The sequence below is a fragment of the Drosophila rhopaloa genome, unplaced genomic scaffold (assembly GCF_018152115.1).
Source record: "Drosophila rhopaloa isolate 14029-0021.01 unplaced genomic scaffold, ASM1815211v1 contig_3, whole genome shotgun sequence".
Taxonomy (NCBI): Eukaryota; Metazoa; Arthropoda; class Insecta; order Diptera; family Drosophilidae; genus Drosophila; species Drosophila rhopaloa.
The window spans coordinates 21475913-21494820 of NW_025335123.1; the positions used below are offsets into that span (position 1 = coordinate 21475913).

Below are 18908 nucleotides of genomic sequence, written 5' to 3' on the forward strand. Positions count from 1 at the left end.
GCCGCGATTGAGACTTCAACTCCGGAGCAGGAATTCCGCTGGCAATCAAAACAACTCACAGGTAAGATTGGTCGAGTTCGAACCAAGAATTATGAATATAGGAAACGTTTAGAGACTCCGCTAGAAAACTAAACATGTTTTATCGAAAATGAATTATTAATCAGTATTTTTCTAAGTATTCAATCTTATGGTGTTATGCTATTAAAAGGAAATATTAGGGAAATATTTTAGGGAACTTTCTTTTCAATTTAATTTATTTAAAATTATTTTTTTTTTATTGAAACGGTTAAATATGATGGTCAAGTATTTTCGGGTAAACTATATAATATCAATGAATACATTCTAAGAGCTCTCAATCTGTAAGCATTGTTTTATAAATAAATTTATTCATCATGTTTTCTGACAATTCAAATTTTAAAACAAAAAAAACTTTTTCTTTGCTGAGATAAACTTGAATAGGTTGTTGAAAGAACTAAAGTGAGTTCTTTCACATACTTGTGAAACGAATAAAATTGGTTGTCATTGTCAAATATTTTTCGTAATAAATATTGCATTTTGACCTAGTATCTTTCCACTTCCCACGCGTTTTAGCCCACTGTGCATGCCACTGGCGGTCGCATACACGTCTTTGGTTTTTTTGTTGTTTCTGTGGCTGCATTTACTTTTTTTTGGCTTAGCTATTTCATTTTTTTTAACTATGCATATATCTATCTTTATCTGTGCTGCTGCTGACTCTTTCTTTCTTCTTACTACCTCTCTTTCTTGCCTTTTCATCTGACAAAGTTGAGTGCATTGTTATTTATGATTTGTTATCCCTTGCAGAGGGTACAGTATTATCTGAGTTTTAACTTTATTGGATGAAATACTTGTTTTTATGAACAATAAACTCTAATACATATATAAAACTTAACTAACTTATAAAAGTCATTTGATATTTTTATGCATTTATAAGATAACAATAAAGGTGGTCCACACGCAAATATAAAAAGCTGGCTTATTTTTGATTTATATTACAATTAAAAAATATGTTAATTTAGTTTCATCTTCTGGTTATGAATTTATATCGATATATTGACAGATTAATTTTTAATTTTTAATTTTAAGAGAATCATAACAGTTTATGTTAATGCTAATTACCTGGATTTCCATTGGGTGGTTCGAGAACGGAAGAGTTTGGTCAAAAACCTAAGGTCTATGGAACCATCGCTTATTGTCCCCACCTCTACGAGCCATATATAAAACCGAAATTTCCGCTTAAAAATATAAATACAAGCAACAACTTTCCTCCATGCGGCTCCGCTGGCTGAACAATTGCCGATGGATTTGTGCTTTTAATTATATTTAATACCAAAGTGTTTATGCAAAGGAAAAGAAGAAACCGAAAGAAAGACGCCTCGAATTTGTGTGTGCAATCAACGGAATGTAAAACTCGGAGTATGCAGAAAGTACGAGTGCAGCAGCAACATGCAACAGGCATTGCAGCTTGTAATTTACCGCTAATTCGATGCAGTGAGACGTCCAACGATGACGACTATGAACCGCCCGTGCCGCCCATCCCCCCGTACCGCTCCTCCCCGTCCCGCCCAACTCGGTGGCCGGTCACTTGGCCAGTTTGTTTCCGCCTGTTGCGCTCCGCTGAAATCACAAGGGCTGCTGCAGGCGTTGCCCAATGCAGATTGCCGTTGCACATGCCCACACAGACAAATGCACTTAAAAAAAAACATGTTTTACAAAATTGAATAGTTTGGAATTTTAGATCATTTTTAAGACACCCTTTATGCCAATAGCTCATTATTTGCCAAAGTAAAAAATATTTTAAGTTTGAGCCAAGAGAATGTTGGAAATTAAAAGCATAAAAATGTTGGTCTTTAAACCTCCACAATATTTCCATAAATTATATTTTCTCAAAAGGAAAAGTAAAATATGTAAAAAAATTGGAAAGTTTACAGTGTTCTATATTATTTAATACAGATAGATTAGTTTTTCAGTTGTGATATTAAAACAATCTATTATTTTAGCTAGGAAAAATCATTTATTTTAAATGCAACATTTTTATTGATTAAATCGTTTAAGATTAAACATCCATTAAATAGCTAACAATCATTGAAAAGACTAATTAAGCTTTTATTTTTTTCTGTGTCCTACTCACAGTTACTTACTGGAAAGAAATTATCCAAGCTTCACAGCATTTGAAGAAGTTTCAACTTCATAAGTTGTTATGACTTCTGGTACTGTAAGGCATGTTTAAAGTAATTAAAACGTTTAAGCAAATTATAAGAGTTTTAAGAAATTAATCATATTTATAGCAAAAATCGTGAACATAAGAAAAATAAGCCCCAATGCAAACAATAAAAAACAAAGTCTTGAAAAGCCCAAAATTTCAATGTTCCAATTGAAATGCAATATGAACTTAATTTTTGTATTGTTTATTGTCGTTTAGTTGGAATTTTCGTTTTGGTTTATCAGTTGCGAATTAAACATTAGTAAATTATGATACGTTGTATTATCTTTATCATCATTTCATGTGTTCAGTACGAATGAGTGAATTTTACATCAATTACGAGACCCTTGAAAGCGAGTAAAATAATGGTAACAATATAGTAATAATAATAGAATCTCCTCGAGTATATATAATTATTGCTTCGACGTAAATATATTTATGCTTTTTCATTATACTCCATTTGGATTTTTTCAAACTGTGGGTTGTGTGTTCTTTTCGGGTAGTAGAAGGTCGTATATGTTTCGTTTTGGTTTAAAACTCGTTTCGTAGGGGTTTCTTTTTTGTCAACATCAATAACACTTAATACATGTATAATATATGTTTTTTTCCTTTCGCTCTAAATAGATGTATATAATATATCGATGTAAATATACCATAAATAAATGTAGAATTTATAATACAGTGAAATCAATGGCTTTTTGGGCGAGTGAATTGATTTAAAAGAGTATTCTATTTTGCTCGATATTAAAAATGGCCAAGTACCGTCCATGTTCTTTGGAAAATAAAACCCAAAACATCTACGTGATCTTTTAAGACGAATTCACACACCCATTAGCTGCATTTCAACACACATAAATATATGTTTATATATATTCGTTATTTGTATAATAATAGTTCTTCAATGCGATGATATCGTGAGTCATTAAACCCTAAGCTGCCTTCTCCAGTTATGTATATGTATATAGAGTTCCTTTTCCACCTAGTTGAACGGTTGCGTTTGCGTTTTGTTAATGTTACTTTCAATGTAAATATATAATATGTTATATAGCTACGGATACACTATTTAATCTCGAGTGTGTAGATCATAAGTACAATGGAGTGGAGAGCTATGGCGATGATATCGGTTATCAACAAGTAATTTGAATCGTATAACTTTCGATTAGAGCAAAACATAACACGTGTCCAATATATCTCCCTTCCCATTTCTCTATAATAACACTGAGACGTTAAAGTGGTTTTCAAAGTTTTAAGCATAGTTTCGGATGTGATATGATTTCGCCTGCACGAGCAACATTATCCTCGATAAACAACAGTAAACACAGAAAGCCGAGCTGATCACAACAGAGAATGAGCTGTGGTAGGTATAGAGTCACTATATAGTTATATATCTCTTATAGGTGGTGCCCCATGCTCGCATGATATGGTCAAATCAAACAATTAAGTCTAGAATACAGCGTAGTTATCGTATATAGTTATATCGTATATAGTCAGCAAGTCGTGGATGTGGCAAAGAGTGCGTTTCTCTTCGCTAGCGAAATCGGATATGTGGACCCTATAAGGGTGGCCATACAACAACTCAGCACTCTCTCTTTTCTTCTTTTCAAAAAAAGAAACCCAGAAGAAAAAGGCAGTGGAAATAATAATAATCGCGCATATATATATGGCCACATGGTAATGAAGTTATGCGGAAATATTTCCATTGATTACGGCCTTTGTTTTTATGTTTTCTGATTTTCTATAGCTTTCTGCTTGAATGAAACCGCGCATCCAGCGTCGAGTTTATACCTACTATTGCTATTTTCCTATTTTCCTTGTTGTGGCTGCATTGCTTTATTTGTTTTTGATTCCGTTTTTGGTTTTATCTTCGAACAGTCTTTGGGACCATATAGGAGTGTTTTGATATCGACGCCGCCTAACATCGGTGAGTGCTTAGTTATTGTCCATATTTACATCGAGATTCGTTATATTTCCTCCGTTGCTATTTCGGTTTGGTTTTGATCTGTTTTATTGTCGTTGTTGTGTATGTTCCGCGGGGATCCTCTGGGCCTCTACTCCTCCTCCTCGAGGGACTTCTCTGGAAGTCCATACTTCGGGCAGCACATGCCCTCCGTTCCGTCCATGTTGAAGCAGAAAATGCTGCGTTCCAGTTCGGTTGGTTCGTGGGGCACGATGCCATGGACTTCCCTTAGTTCCGCCTCGGGAAACCAGGCGGGATCCGAGTCCTCCACCACCTTGATGCCACACAAACTGAAATCCAGAAAATGGGTAAAAAAAATAATTTAAAATAATTGGTTTTTCAACCTACAGAGGACGTAACCTATTTTGAATTTTGAATGAAAACCTTAAATACATATTTTAAAGATTAATCTATACTTCAAAAATCATAATCAAAATTAATTCGCTAATGAAATTATTCGAAAGTATTAATCTTGATGGATATATGATAAATCAAAAATTCTGTATCCCACATTCAACTTTTTTGTGAACATATTTAAATTCTCACCGCAGCACCGCCACAATCGGGATCCACAGGATGGAGGAGAGGATCAGGAAGAAGGCGACGACGATGCACCAGTGGGGCCACTCCTGGTTTTCGGAGGCGCCCTTGGCTCCGATCCAGGCGGGATAGCTGCTGCCCTCGGTCAGGAGTTGGTAGAAGGAGGCCAGCAGGATGGTGACCATCGCACAGGGCGACAGATACTTCCAGCAGAACATCCAGTAGAAGTTCGGCCGCGATCCGGTCATCATCTCTATGTCGTCCGAGAATCGCCGCACCCCATAAATGTAGCTGATCGACAGGCACTCGAAAAGCGCGATGATCAGCAGCGGGAAATTGCCGGCGAAACTGTCCATCAGCTGGAAAATGTAACTGCCAGCTCCGTTGGCGAAACACATGGAAATCAGGCAGCAGGAAAAGCAGAGGGCCTGCGATAAATGAAAGGTAAATATTAGTTTAGACTAAGAATCAGTCTCATAATAAAATTTATTTTTAACGAAATAAACACAATTGTATATTGATATTCTTTAGTTATTTTCTAAAAGCAATTAATGGATAAATTCTCACCCCCACAATATATTCCTTTGGCAGATTGGGGAATAGCTTCATGTCCACCAGCGAGGTGACCACGCCCTCCAAAGTTCCAAATTGCGAGTCGATTCCCAGGGTGAAGAGCATCAGGAAGAACAGAACCGCCCAGAGTTGGGCGCCCGGAAATTGATTGATCGCCTCCGTGAAGATAATGAAGGCCAATCCTGTGCCCGAAGCACTCTGCAAAGGTACATATAAGATATTAGTAGTAACTACTATATATACTATATAAAAGGCATTTACCCAGATATAAACTTATCATTTTTTATTACGTTACTTCATTTCATCTGGATATATATATTCTTAATTGTGGACCACTTGACGTATGCGTAATTTTTGTTAGGCATTAATGGTTAAGACCCTTACAAAAATTACGCATTCGTCAAGTGGTCCACAATGTCTCTTGCAATATTTATAAGACTTTTAATAGAATATAATATATTATTTACCAAGATATAATCTTATTATTTCTTATTACGTTACTTCATTTCATGTGCATATATATTTTTAATTGTGGACCACTTGACGTATGCGTAATTTTTGTAAGGCATTTAAGGTTAAGACCGTTACAAAAATTATGCATACGTCAAGTGGTCCACAATGTCGCCTGCAATATTTATAAGACTTTTTTTTTTTCAATTACAATCTTTTTGCAAGATGCTGAAAAGTTCTTTTTCTCTACTTTTTTATTGATATTGCATTGTAATGAACTTATACTCACATTGGCCAGCTCGGTTTGCAGATCGCATATGGGCAGGTTGTGCGTCTTGTTCTGGGCCATCAGCCCGTTGCGCTCCTCGGTGCAGCGGTCAAAGGTCGCGGTGGCCTTGAACCCGATGACCGAGAAGACCACCACCCCCGCGAACATGGAGGTGCCGCAGTTCGTCAGCGACACGAGGATGGCGTCCCTGTAGCAGTTATTGTTGGCCGGATTGTACGAACTGAAGGCTATCAGTCCGCCGAAGGCCAGGCCCAACGAGAAGAAGATCTGGGTGCCGGCCTCCAGCCAAACCACCGGGTCCAAGAGGGTCTCCCACCGCGGCGTGAACAAGTGGGCCACCCCGTCGGCGGCTCCCTTCAGGGTGATTCCCCGGAAGAAGAATATTATGAGCACCACATAGGGGAATATGGCGGTCATGTAGACGATCTTTCCAGACGATGTGATGCCCTGCACCATGCAGATGTAGACCAGGAACCAGGAGACGATCAGGGCGATGGCCATGTGGTAGTTGAAGTTCTCCGGCAGGTCCACCGATTCCGAGCATTGCAAGGTGGTGCGGTACCAGTAGAACTGCGTGGGCGACGAGGCCACACACTCCGGCTCGTGATCGTAGGTAAAGTTCTTGTACAGCCTCGTCGGACAGTCGGCCCACGGCAATGGCGACTCGAAGCTGTGCAGCAGATAGATCAGGCACCAGGCGATGATCGTGTTGTAGTACAGGGCCACTATGTAGCTAACCACCGCCGACGAGATCCCGATCCCGCCCAGATACGGCGACACCTGGCTCCAAACGCCAATCGCTCCTTTTCGCAGCCGCTGGCCAATGGCCAGTTCCAGGTAGAAGATGGGTATGCCCTGGATGCACAGCATTATGAAATACGGCACCAGGAAGGCCCCGCCCCCATTCTTCTGGGCCAAGTACGGGAAGCGCCACACGTTCCCCAGGCCGACGGCATAGCTGTGGATGGGAAATTAGTTAGTGGCGGTATAATATTGTGACTAAGAATCCTTGAAGAACCCTTGTATTCATGCTCTCGAAATGCCAGTACAAACAGTACACTACACAGAAATCAGAAACAATGTGCAAAAGTGTCAATCACTAAAAATATAAAGTCTGTACAGAATTTAACTACTTGACAAAGTGATGAAGACAATTAAAAAGCCATCGATCTGCATTAAAATTATGGATAATATATATAATTCGGATGAAATAGTCGAGCAAACTGTTAAGAACTTTTATAAAATGGTCTAAAATACCAAAAAAATGCAAAGAAACTTTAATATTTTGTAGATCTTTTATAAATATTTAAAGTTTTAAGTCTGCTAAAATCTATCAAAAATTCTAAATCTACTCAGATCCTTAAATTATAATTATATTCAAGTAATATTTAAGTTTCAACTGGTGTGTTCTGAGCATGAATACGGAAAATCTCTGTAAGCTGTAAGAACGCACCCGATGGTGGCCAGCAGGAACATGATCTTGCTGTCCCAGGACTCGCGCTCCTCGCCCTCCTTCTCGCCCTCGACGATGTCCTGCTGATCCGCAGCGGAGGAGGCGTTGGCCACCAGCTCGGCCTTGGCCTTCGAGGTGCTCGCCTCCGAGCCGAAGGGCGGCGGGTCCTGCTCCAGTTCCGAGGACTCGTCGAAGGCGTCCGACATGAATCCCTGGTTGGTGGCCCCATAAAGTGGCTGGTGGTGGTGCAAGGATGTGTGGTGGTGGTGGCTGACGCCATGCTCCTTCGTTACCAGGCGACCTCGCAGTTCCTGGGGAAATTAATTGGGTTCAGTAATTGCAGAAGCACAAGGACACAAATGTTAACGGTCTTATGTCCTTTTTTCGCAAAAAATAATCGCATTTCCTAGCAGTTTTCTAAGCAAACTTCTAAATGAACAGGATTTCAAATTCTTAGAAATTTTCTGTGCCACCCTTATACATATATTTACCACTTAAAGAAATGTGTTCCATAAAAGTAGCATAAAATAATTGATAAACATTTTATTTTATACTGAAACATTTTGTAATTCTTATTCCCTTTCAAGTAGAAAACTGATGTCTCGAAAATATACTTAGTTAACATTTTAAGAGTTTCTAATATAATAGCTATAGAGCTTTCCTGGATTTTCAATAGCTAATATGTTGTCTAAAATAACAGTCTAAGTTCCTTCTTAAATACATAATCCCCTTTACTTACCCTCAATTCCAGCTGATCGATGCTCTTCTGGCTTTTGAGGACTATATCCCGGGAGCTTTGGCGACGCAATAACTGAGCTGTGTTGGCCATGATTGCGTTTAATTATTATTTCGATTTATTACAGAGTATTATATTTGTGTGTGCGAGGGTGCTGTGTGGGTATGTGTGTGTGTGTGGGCGCCCAAGTGTGCTCTATCACTTCCGTTTCTGTTTCTCAAAATTTTCCTCAGCTTTCACTTTTTTGACGCCACCTAGTGTTGCGTTCAGGTAACTAGCAACTCACTGGACATTTTCGTAGCATACCTTTTTGGGTGGCTAAACAAATCGCATGTTAACCCCTTTCGGTTGTGTTTTAGTTGGTTTATTTTTGGGTTTTGTGTTGTAGTTTTTAATGTGACTTGGTGCTTTTGTTATTTTGTTAGTGCTTAATTGCAGGTGATAACGGTGCATTAGTAGTAGACGCCATCGCTGTGCCGCTAGCTGTTTGTTTTTTAAGTGAAATACGTATTACTAATAATTGTATACAACATGCATGCACAGAGAGAAATTGGTATATTAAAATAAATAAGTTTGGAGGCATTATTTTCAATGGTCTCTGGTTTTAAAAACTAATAAAAAATTACTTTCCAGGTTTTGATATTCTTCATTTAAACATTTTCTTTCAGATTATAAAAATATAATAATAAGTATTTAAAATATATATAAAAGAGCTGAATCTATTTTTGTTCTTTTCTGATAACAAAAATAGTTGAAGCTATGATTGTTCCTTGATGAGTAATAATGTCAAATCAATAGTTTAATATTGATAGTTGGAATTTTTTTTCCACGTGTGCTTGCCATCAATCAAATCATGCAAAAAGAAAGGACCCACACACACTGGGACATCTATGAGGTTTGCGTGACTGGGTCTTAGTCCACACAATAAATCAATCAACGGTGAGTCCTTTTTAACCCCCCATCGCCCCCTCAACATTTTTCCGCCCACTCACTAATGCAGTGTAATGGAATTTACTTTCTTTTTCGACCCACAATTAGTTTAGGCTATGTTTCTCGGGGCAATGGAGGTTATTTTATCAGGTGAAGTGCAGTTTTTATCGTTGTCAAGGAGACCTACATTTTAACTCTATATCAGCATGCGTTTAAGGATTATTTAAGGGGGCAGTTTTACTTTGTTTGCTCTTTTTGGCGAGGAATATACTCCTTAAATGGCTTTAAGATTGCTAACCGTCAAAATCTCACTTATATAACCGAAGAAAACACTCGCGAAAAAATGGAGTCGCACTTAAACAAACAACGGGGGTCCAACTGATAACGGTGAAGGACGACGGGGGCTATTACCCGAATATCCTTTGATTAACAACGGCAGGTGGTTGCATTAAAACCTATTTAGAGACCGATTCCTTGCGCTCCTTTCGCTATCCCGTAATTCTGATTGGAATAACGTAACGGTGTGTCGTAACGGGACGTTGGCAGGAAACTGTTGAGCAGCAAAGGACGTAACACCCGAAAGGCAGGACGAAAAGGAAAATGGATAACAGGCGATAGCGGGAGAAAACGGCGGAGAGAGAGAGCGGAAAACGCGAAAAGAGCAGCGCAGACGCAGCATCACATTGCGTGAGTGCGAGCGCGATGGCGGCACGCGAATTCGAGCGAGAGGGAAGATGGTAAACAGAATAGGGAGGGAAATGGGACAACAAAAAAGCCAATTAACTGGAAAATTAGCTGATTTTGATCATACATTTTAAGCCCACAAAACAGGTATTAAAACTGAACGTTAAATCCAGTTATTAATTTGATAAATTTAATTGAACATTAAAATTGTATTACATTTTTAAATATTTCAATCAGTGCCAACTGTCGCTGGTTAAAGGCGTTAGTACTTTTCCCACAATGCCAATTACATTGTAAAAAAGTGTTGCATAGCGCCGAAATAAGTTTACAAATGAATATAATGTAAACAGTGAATGCCGAACAAGTAAACAAAATAACGGGTAACAACAAAAATATAAAATACTCTACTTTTTTAAGTAGCAATTATTTTAAATGTATTTTGTAAAAGCATTTTTTTAAAAAAGGCATAGGGGTTGAGATGGTGACAAATGCCGTAAAGAAAACTTTTCCATAGTATATTATAAAGTATACCGTTTATATATACGAATATAAATGTATAAAAGTTATTGGAACCATTCCATGCCCTTTCGGTAGTGACTCGTGACTTCTTCCCGGCGAATATCTGCGCATCTCTAGAATGAACTGGCGGTAAAGTGAAGTGAACTAGTCGATCATTGAACACTTGTTGATGGTACCTCTCATAAATTGTTTATCATTTCGATAAGCGCAGTAGGAATTGTGTTTATTTAATGACAAGATGGTGTTCAAGTGCCAGGAGGACAGTTTCCTGAAGCAGGTAAGCTTCTAGAATACAGCAAAATCCCCCTAATTACATAATTGTAACCTAATTTGTGGCAGTTCAAGACGAAAATCGTGAGCAGCGAGTTTGCGACTTTGGATTGGACGAAACCCCATGGAGGAGTCGAGAAACTGAAGGGCTTCAATGTGATCTGCGAGGACACGATATTATTTCCCGAGGGCGGTGGTCAGCCCTGCGATTACGGGACTCTCGGAGGATTTCCGGTGAGAAATGTCCAGAGGAAGGGCACCACGGCCGTTCATTTTGTGGAGTCCCCGACTAGTTTCGAGCAGGATGCAGAGGTTCTCCAGACACTCGATTATGCACGGAGGCTGGATCACATGCAACAGCACTCGGGGCAGCATCTAATAACTGCCCTATTCGATAGGGAGTTCAAGTACGACACGACCTCTTGGTCCCTGGGCTCCAGTGTTTCGCACATCCAGCTGAGTACGCCCCATCTGATTAGTCGCGAATCGCTGGACCTCATCGAACGACAGGCCAACGATCTGATTCGGGAGGGCCGTGAGGTCAGTGTGGTCCTGGTGGATCCCGAGGTGGCGCAGGAGTTCCAGGATGCCAGAGCCCCACGTGGTCTGCCCAAGGATCACGAGGGTCTGGCCAGGGTGGTCCGCATCGAGGGCATCGAGAGCAACATGTGCTGCGGCACCCACGTCTCTAATCTTTCCCAACTGCAGTGCATCAAGCTGCTCTTCGCCGAGAAGGTGAAGACCAATATCTTCGTCCACTTCGTGGTCGGCGAGAGGGTCCTCGGAAAGCTCGGCGAGGTCTTCCAGCGCGAACAGCAGCTCACCCAAGCCCTCAAGTGAGTTCCTTAAGTATTAGCCATGGTTATTCCCTTTTACATCGAAATCACTTAAAAATTTAGAGTGTGTATTTCACATGTCTTAGAAAACTTGTAGAGAAAAAAACTAACCCACAATGTTTGTATTTTTCAGAGGTGGTCCGGGTCAGCACTTGGAGCTCGTCCAGAAGCTACAGCAGAATGTGAAGGGCAGTCGGAAGTACTTCGTGCAGCTGCTGAAGGACTTTGCCACCGCGGAGGCCGAGCGCCTGGAGGATCTGCCCAAGAAGGAGCGTCCCAAGTACTTCGCCCTCCATCGACGCGATGGCATCGAGGTGGACTTCATCAACACATTCTTGAGGGTGGCGCCCGAGGGAATCTTTTACTTCCTCACAGTTTCCGAGGGCGTTTCCGCTGGCAGCAGTGCTAAAGGACATCTGGTGCTGCGCGGAGACCCGGAAATAGTCGAGATACTGGGTCCCCAGATCGTGGAACTGCTAGAGGGCAAGGGAAACGGCAAGGAGGGCAATTTCCAGGGCAAGATCAACAACCTGTCGCGGTTGCAGGACTGCCAGGCTCTGTTGGAGGCACAGTTCAAACCAAAGAAGATCATAGAGGCCCCGCCTGCAAATGAAGTTGAGTTGGCAAAGGAGGAATGAAGAAATATTCGGTAGTGCCCCATCCAATATATAATATTCGTATGGTATTAAGAAACATTGATATTCAAAAATAAACGTTGGCTATTTATAAAGCAATTGGACATGGCGAGCTATATCACCCATAATTACCAAAATCACCCATATTACAAAAAATGACTGCAAATCGTAAAAAAAAATACAGAATATAACGACATGGAAACGTCTTCCTGTACTAAAAACATACATATATTGTATTCCCTTGATCAACAACATGGTATTAAGAATAACGAAAGGTATCAGTATAGGATCACAGGTAGTTGACATCGTAGTTGCGCATCTTCCATTTGAGTCGCCAGTACTGATTCCAGAAGCCAACGTCGATGATCCTCTCGTGGAAGTTGAGGAGGCCCACTTTGGTGTACTCGCAGATGGCCGGATAAGTGCAGTCGTCCTCGTCGTAGAGATCCACCCAAAGGATCGTACAGATCCCCAAGGAAAGGAGTCGCAGTTTCTTTTGGTTGATGGCCCGCTCCAGGGTCAAAAGATAATCGGCGGACTCGGGATTCTGGAGTTCGAAGGGCACTGTGATCATCCGATTCGTGGATCTCCTTAGTAAAGTCATAAAGGCCTCCTCGTCAGGATTATTGAGGCCCGCTTGGTACAAGAACAGCATTCCGGTCCCGTAGAGCAACGCCTTTTTGGGCTTCGTGTAGGATTCCCGGACCACGCCCACCGCCACCTCCGAATAGTCCCGCACCAATCCATTCCAGTACTGCACCCACTTCTCCACGAAGGTGTCCTTGAAGCGCTCCGGCATTTGAAACCTGTCGGCCAGTCTTTGGCGCAGTGCCGATATACGACCCCCCACACGGAGGAACTGCATCTCCCAGCGGGTTTTCAGTGATCAATTTGGAAAAAAACAGGTGGAATCAAAATCCTAGTGTTATCAAATAGACTGTGCGGGAAAACAGCTGTTCGGTTCGGTGTGACCGTAGGCGGGCTGGCGGTAAACTACCAGGGCTGCGGGCGTTGCTAACATATCGATAGGCAAGGTACAATACTATTTACTCGGTTGATTCAGAGATCACGAAAGGATACGCCTACTAGTTGAAATTGTTGTATTCAAACAGATTTTAATTTTTAAAACCTCATTGTATCCAAACTTAAAAAATCATTTTTGTATCTTTTTAATATATATTTATGTATACTGCAGACAAACTTTAGCTTTTGGGGCGGTTCTTAATGAAATGTAACGAGTTCATCGAGTGTAATGATTTTTTTTTTTTTAATTTTACAAAAAAAGCTGTGAATGCAACTCGATTGGAAATTTTGTTACGAGCTCAACAAGGAATGGCATTCCATTATCGGACAATTATTAACATTTTTATCGTAAAAATACTGCAATTTTTGAGCGAAAAATGTTTAAAAGTCCAATTTTTCACATTTCACATTTCGCATGAGGTTTCATCATGATTTTTTTTGGCAAATTTTACAAAAAAAGGTGTGAATGCAGTTCGATTGGAAATTTTGTTACGAGCTCAACAAGGTATGTCATTCCATTATTGAACAATTATTGGCGTTGTAATCGTAAAAATACTGATATTTTTGAGCGAAAAATGGTTAAAATCCCAATTTGCACATTTTTGTGAGGTTTTCATCATGAATTTTCTCGAAAATGTAAAAAAAAAACTGTGAATGCAATTCGATTCGAAATTTTGTAACGAGTTCAGCAAGGTGTGGCATTCCATTATTGGATAATTATTATCATTTTTATCACAAAAATACTGATATTTTTGGGCGAAAAATGGTTAGAAGTCCAATTTTTTTATATTTCACATTTTTCACAGGTATTCATCATGATTTTTTTCAAAAATTTCACAAAAAAAGGTGTGAATGCAATCTGATTGGATATTTTGTTATGAGTTCAATAAAATATGACATTCCATTATCGTAAAAATACTGATATTTTTGAGCGAAAAATGTTTAAATGTACAATTTTTCACATTTTTCATTTTCAGCTAAGGTGGCAACTTTCAGTCGGATTATAATTATATTATAATTATATTCTCTGTGCCCATTTTTTTGTATTTGTTATGTTTTCTTTGTTTATCATAACTCCAGCTTTAATTATTTAATTGATAAAAAGATTACATTTAAAGTAAGCGATAGTTATTGCAAAAACTTCAAGGAGGAAGCCACCGATTTTATCGATAGTGTTATCGCTGATGCTCTCTGCAAAATTATGTATAAAACTTGTTAAAACAAAATAAACCCAGAAGCGAGAAGTTTAAAGAGGTAAGTGTGGGCAAATCGTAACAAATAGGGCGTGGCGAATCGAAATATAACGCTTTATATCCCAATCCCCAGAAAGTGAGACGTGAGCGTAAAATGCAATAATCGTTGCCATGAAAAAGGGCAAGGGATCGGGCTCCCTGGGATCGAAGGGATTATCCCGGGGATTATCTTCTGGAATCACGGTGCCCAAGAGCTCCTCAGGATTAGCAGGGTCATCGGTGGTTCAGAACTCCAAAAAGCAGCAGCCGAAGGAAAAGGATTCTCTGGCAGTCAAGGAATGTGAGTACGACGCACTTCCTTCCTTCCCCTTTCCCCTTTCTCACTCCATCCAAAGCTTTCAAAACGGTACATGTGCTCATTCCCATACAAACACAGCAAAGGGCAAGAATGTGGCACCACCAATAATGATATGGTGCTTTTATTAAAAGATATTCGTAAAGAATATAATATTTATGATTTAAACAAAATTTTATTTATTCTATAAAATCAGCAAACAAAAGAGAGGGTGAGAGAATAGCAACATCAATATTGTTTTAGTTTTAATTTAGTTCTGCAAACTATAGGAATTAGATAAAAAACTTAAAAGTTATGATTTTTTAATTTTTGAGAAGAAAGTAGCATTAATCTTTCTAATCTCTTGTTTCCAGCTACAATAAAGAAAAAGGAGCCCTTGAAGGATGCGCCTTTGAGAGATGAACCTATGAAGGATGAGTCCTTAAGGGAGGAGTCCACTGCCATAACCTCCATTCCGGCTATTGACAAGTTGCGCCGCTTCTGTTTTATTGGCTGCACGGACTCACCCGTCTATGCCACGCCCACGCTGGACCTCACCGTTGAGATCAGCCTCGCATCGCTGCAGGACCTCTGCGCCCAAGTGAATGATGCCGAACTGGCCGAATGCCTGTCGAGTGTCCTGGGCAGCGGACCGAATGCGGAGCACCTGCCGCGTCCAGACGAGCCACTCCTCATCCTCGCCGTCTTTCTCACTACGCGCGAAGACGAAAAGCAGCGCATGTTGGTGCGGAGTAGATTCCCCGATCTGATAACCAGTGAATCGGACCTCCTCCTCTTTGTCCAGCTGGTGAAGCGAGTCCAGAAACTGCTCGACCGCAAGACGCCCTTCAATCGCACGGTGCGTAAGGCCATCCTGGATTGGTACGGCAAGCAATCGCTGGACCGCCTGCTCCACTTGTGGTCGGTGGGCGATGGAACTCGTTGGGCGGCGCACCGCGATCTGCTGCACCGCTGCCACTTTCGAGATTCCGATTTTCCACCCGAAATCATGGCTGCCCTGGGACTGCTCTCATCGCCGCCAAAAGAGCTAGCCCAGTGGCCCAGTTTCCTCACGCCCTTAAGCAAATGCCGCACCATAATCGAGGGGGTGGTCAAGCTGCGACTCCTGCAGGATCCTGAGGAAGCTCTGCCCATTGTAAAAAAGCTATCGCTGAGTTGGGAGCATGTGCCGCTCCAGTTGTTCAACGAACCCGGGCTGGCCAAGTACCTCATTCCACGCATGACCTACGACCAGCTGCTCCGGTGCTGGCCACGCCTCTCGCGACTGCACAACCAGGTGCGCCCCTTCGCCGAGCAGCTGATGGACGAGAAGAAGATCAAGGCGGGCAATGTGGCGCCGGTGCGGCTCCTGCTGGAGGACATGCGTCTGAGGATGCCCAGGAAGATGGTCATAGTGGTGAGCGCGGGTCCCAGGCCCTTACAACCCATTTAACCATGCCTAATACGAAATTTTAATTTTTTAGTGTCCAACTCGGACGCAAAGGGCGAATTTCCTGCACGGAGTATACGAGGCATCCTTTGGCCAGAACAAGCCGCTCGGCAGGCGCCTGCACATCACCCTCAATCTAGAGCAGTTCTACTTGGGCAGTAAGTGGGCTTGTGACTGGTCCTCAATTGCGAGTATAATTCCAACCGATTAATCTTCTAAATTCCCTTCAGAATACCTCTCGGGTCGCTGTCGTTCGCTCAAATATCTGGATGCTCTCGTGGCATTGGCCTTTGGCTATTTCCGCAGCGATCCCAAGGTGACAGTGCAGTTCTGGCACGACCGCAGTGGCCAGCTGAAGACGTTGCCCTGGACGAAGGAGATGTCTGTGGCGGAGGCTACGGCCTGCTGCGAGAACCAGAAGGTAATTAGCTGGCACAATCCAGAGAACGATCCTGTACTTACCCACGACCACTTCAGGTGCTTAAGATCAAGCAGTCGATGACGGATGTTTTGGATAGAGCGCTGGAGGATGAGAAGAACACGTACGATGTGTTTTTAGTGTTGGTGCCGGGGGCAGGGCGGGGAAACCCGGGAAATAGTTCAACAAGTTTAGCTGCCCTAATGGACGACTACCGCAAGAAGCGGAGCTCCAATGCCAAGTGAGTATTTGTGGGTTAAAAGTGCCTAAACATGCTTATGGATTTCATCCATTTACAAGTGTTGAACCCTTTTTTTTAAAATTAAGAACTTTATTTGTTTTTGATTTATAAAACCATTTTTAAGACCATTTCGAAGTGGAATTCGTCTCAGAGCAGTTTAATTTTCTAAAGACAAGTTGTAAGCAGAGGGCATAATGTAATTTTTAAGCTATCCTGATATTAAATATTTACCTTCGCTATGCGGAGCTATGTGACCGCTATATTTACTTAACTCTGCTAAACTAAGCTGTGATAGGAATGTTATTATATCTTAAGTTGAGGAAACCCTTTGTCCAGTTGACTAACCACTCGACTCTCCGCAGGTTCGTTATGGTGAGCTTGCGGCAACACCACGGCTCCATGAAGTACTCCGGCACGCGCAACGAGAACCTGCTGGAATTGTGCAGCCTGGATGAGCACACGCCGCAGCTGATCAACGCGTTTGTCCGCAGAAAGTTCTACTAAAGAAGCAGCTAAACCGGAGACTGGAGAGGAGGAGGAGCTGTCCATCGAATCACCGAAGATTCCCAATTAACCGCACAGCTGCCAGCGCTAAGCAGTTCCATTTGTTGAAGGACGATGGCCCCCGGTTCGTTGCCATCGGCCATCTCTCTCGCTTTCATTGACGCTAGGGCGCTCGGTCCACCCAGTCCCAATCCCGTTCCAAATAGCTTTCATGTATCATATACATAGGTCCCTGGCGTACAATCGTCGTAGATCCAGGCCAACTTAATGCTACATACTTATGTATTAATAATGGTAATAGTTACACCCCGGAATCCACAATTGCAATCGGGTTAGTTAGATATTTTTAACGCTCGTTTTGTGTAATCACCTTTGTATTCGTATTTGTATTTGTACTAGATTTGGTGGATTTATTTTTTCAAATCAAACTGAATCAACTGAACTGAACTCAATCTAAATTCAATTTGGATTAAAAACAATCTCAAAGCAAAAGCAAACGCAAGCGCAAACAACAAACAAACAAAAAAAAGAAAGAAAAACCGAAAAAAACAAACAAATTGCCTTACAAACAAAAATGTTAGTAAAACTTTCATTTTAGTTTAGACTTTTTCAAAAATCGAATACTGGAACTGAAACTGAAACACAAATTATGGCATTTAGATAAAGTTAAAGTTAAATGTAATCTAATCATATGGCCTATGTATTGAATATTAATCAAACGTAACTTTAAAATAGTCCAAGTCAAAGCAATAATCACCAATCACTAAGCAAATCCAGTTATAGCCTCAGATCGATCATAGATTTATGTTGTGCTCGAATAGAATCGAATTAAATTAGCTAAATAGTCGAAACGCGTACAAGGCAAAAAAGATAAAGAAAAAGGAAATAGTAAATTAATATGAAAACTCCCAATGTGCCATACACACAACACAGAAACACACACCCCCATACACTCGATCAGTATATTTATTAGGATTGTGAGAAATTGCCGAACCGAAACCATATAGAGAACAATAACGAAACGACGAGCAAACGCTACCAATTTGACTAAAATTAGTTAAGTGAAATTATACTCAAATTACGATTAAATTACATTTACTTGTAAAGAAAGCATAGCAACCAATTTGGAGATAAGCAAAAGCCAACCGAAAATAGGGAAATCGAAAAACGAAAATTAACTAAACAGAGAAAACGAAACGATACGAATGAAAATAGGAAATATTTCCACGGACATTTCTAACCAAATGTTTCCACACGCGTCTGTGAATTAAACCGTTGTGATCGCTTTAAATTTTGATTTAAACAAAACATAAATACAAAACTGCAAACTACTGAATACTGAATACAAAATACGAACCGCAACAAGAAGCTATAAGTTATTCTATATAGTTTGTGAACTCAAAATATGGAAACCAGTAGGAGCGTAACCGAAAAAGTACCTATACAACAAAAAGCTAAACTAAAACTGAAACTGATACTGCAGAGCCAGCCAATCGAACTCCAAAATCCATCAGAACTACACAAGAAGTATTCACTAAACCGCGATGCCTGGAAAAACGCCAGGATAAGGTTGATCAAAGGAGCAGGAATGGTAGGACGGATCTACGGACTACCGCAGAATGTATACACTTTACAGATTGTTGAGGCAAGAC

At 40.8% G+C, this 18908-nt stretch overlaps 4 protein-coding genes across 6 annotated transcripts; 2 read left to right on the plus strand and 2 right to left on the minus strand.

Moving 5' to 3' along the window:
• Positions 1-2410: 2410 nt before the first annotated feature.
• On the minus strand, positions 2411-9687 carry LOC108039350 (sodium-dependent neutral amino acid transporter B(0)AT3). 3 transcript variants are annotated; one of them, XM_017116328.1, is made up of 7 exons: positions 9448-9687; positions 8223-8702; positions 7484-7794; positions 6031-6988; positions 5286-5489; positions 4725-5146; positions 2411-4468 (listed from the first exon to the last, which is right to left on the minus strand). In XM_017116328.1, the coding sequence occupies exons 2-7, from the start codon at positions 8310-8312 to the stop codon at positions 4270-4272; spliced, it is 2184 nt and encodes a 727-aa protein (XP_016971817.1). In that variant the 5' UTR covers positions 8313-8702; positions 9448-9687; the 3' UTR covers positions 2411-4269. The 3 variants fall into 3 exon arrangements, with proteins under 3 accessions (XP_016971817.1, XP_016971818.1, XP_016971816.1); XM_017116329.1 differs by having other exon boundaries at positions 8223-8299; positions 9391-9687; XM_017116327.1 differs by having other exon boundaries at positions 9391-9687.
• Positions 9688-10502: 815 nt separating this feature from the next.
• On the plus strand, positions 10503-12192 carry LOC108039352 (alanyl-tRNA editing protein Aarsd1-A). Its single transcript, XM_017116330.1, has 3 exons — positions 10503-10629; positions 10692-11458; positions 11592-12192. Exons 1-3 carry the CDS (start codon positions 10591-10593, stop codon positions 12094-12096), a joined length of 1311 nt encoding a protein of 436 aa, XP_016971819.1. The 5' UTR covers positions 10503-10590; the 3' UTR covers positions 12097-12192.
• Positions 12193-12297: 105 nt separating this feature from the next.
• Positions 12298-13074, minus strand: LOC108039353 (mitochondrial import inner membrane translocase subunit Tim29). Its single transcript, XM_017116331.2, has one exon. The coding sequence runs from the start codon at positions 12956-12958 to the stop codon at positions 12383-12385; it is 576 nt and encodes a 191-aa protein (XP_016971820.1). The 5' UTR covers positions 12959-13074; the 3' UTR covers positions 12298-12382.
• A 1240-nt stretch (positions 13075-14314) lies between these two features.
• On the plus strand, positions 14315-17736 carry LOC108039347. The gene is made up of 7 exons (XM_044461199.1): positions 14315-14370; positions 14447-14649; positions 15018-16060; positions 16128-16251; positions 16324-16514; positions 16571-16752; positions 17115-17736. The coding sequence occupies exons 2-7, from the start codon at positions 14481-14483 to the stop codon at positions 17254-17256; spliced, it is 1851 nt and encodes a 616-aa protein (XP_044317134.1). The 5' UTR covers positions 14315-14370; positions 14447-14480; the 3' UTR covers positions 17257-17736.
• Positions 17737-18908: the final 1172 nt, after the last annotated feature.

Coding starts and splice junctions, on each gene's coding strand:
- LOC108039352 (XM_017116330.1), top strand. CDS start 10,591: ATGGTGTTCAAGTGCCAGGAGGACAGTTTCCTGAAGCAG. Junction 10,630..10,691: donor AGGACAGTTTCCTGAAGCAG/GTAAGCTTCTAG, acceptor AATTTGTGGCAG/TTCAAGACGAAAATCGTGAG. Junction 11,459..11,591: donor CAGCTCACCCAAGCCCTCAA/GTGAGTTCCTTA, acceptor TGTATTTTTCAG/AGGTGGTCCGGGTCAGCACT.
- LOC108039350 (XM_017116328.1), bottom strand. CDS start 8,312: ATGGCCAACACAGCTCAGTTATTGCGTCGCCAAAGCTCCCGGGATATA. Junction 6,989..7,483: donor TTCCTGCTGGCCACCATCGG/GTGCGTTCTTAC, acceptor TCCCATCCACAG/CTATGCCGTCGGCCTGGGGA. Junction 5,490..6,030: donor TGCAAACCGAGCTGGCCAAT/GTGAGTATAAGT, acceptor GTACCTTTGCAG/AGTGCTTCGGGCACAGGATT.
- LOC108039353 (XM_017116331.2), bottom strand. CDS start 12,958: ATGCAGTTCCTCCGTGTGGGGGGTCGTATATCGGCACTGCGCCAAAGA.
- LOC108039347 (XM_044461199.1), top strand. CDS start 14,481: ATGAAAAAGGGCAAGGGATCGGGCTCCCTGGGATCGAAGGGATTATCC. Junction 16,515..16,570: donor CCTGCTGCGAGAACCAGAAG/GTAATTAGCTGG, acceptor CGACCACTTCAG/GTGCTTAAGATCAAGCAGTC. Junction 16,753..17,114: donor AAGCGGAGCTCCAATGCCAA/GTGAGTATTTGT, acceptor GACTCTCCGCAG/GTTCGTTATGGTGAGCTTGC.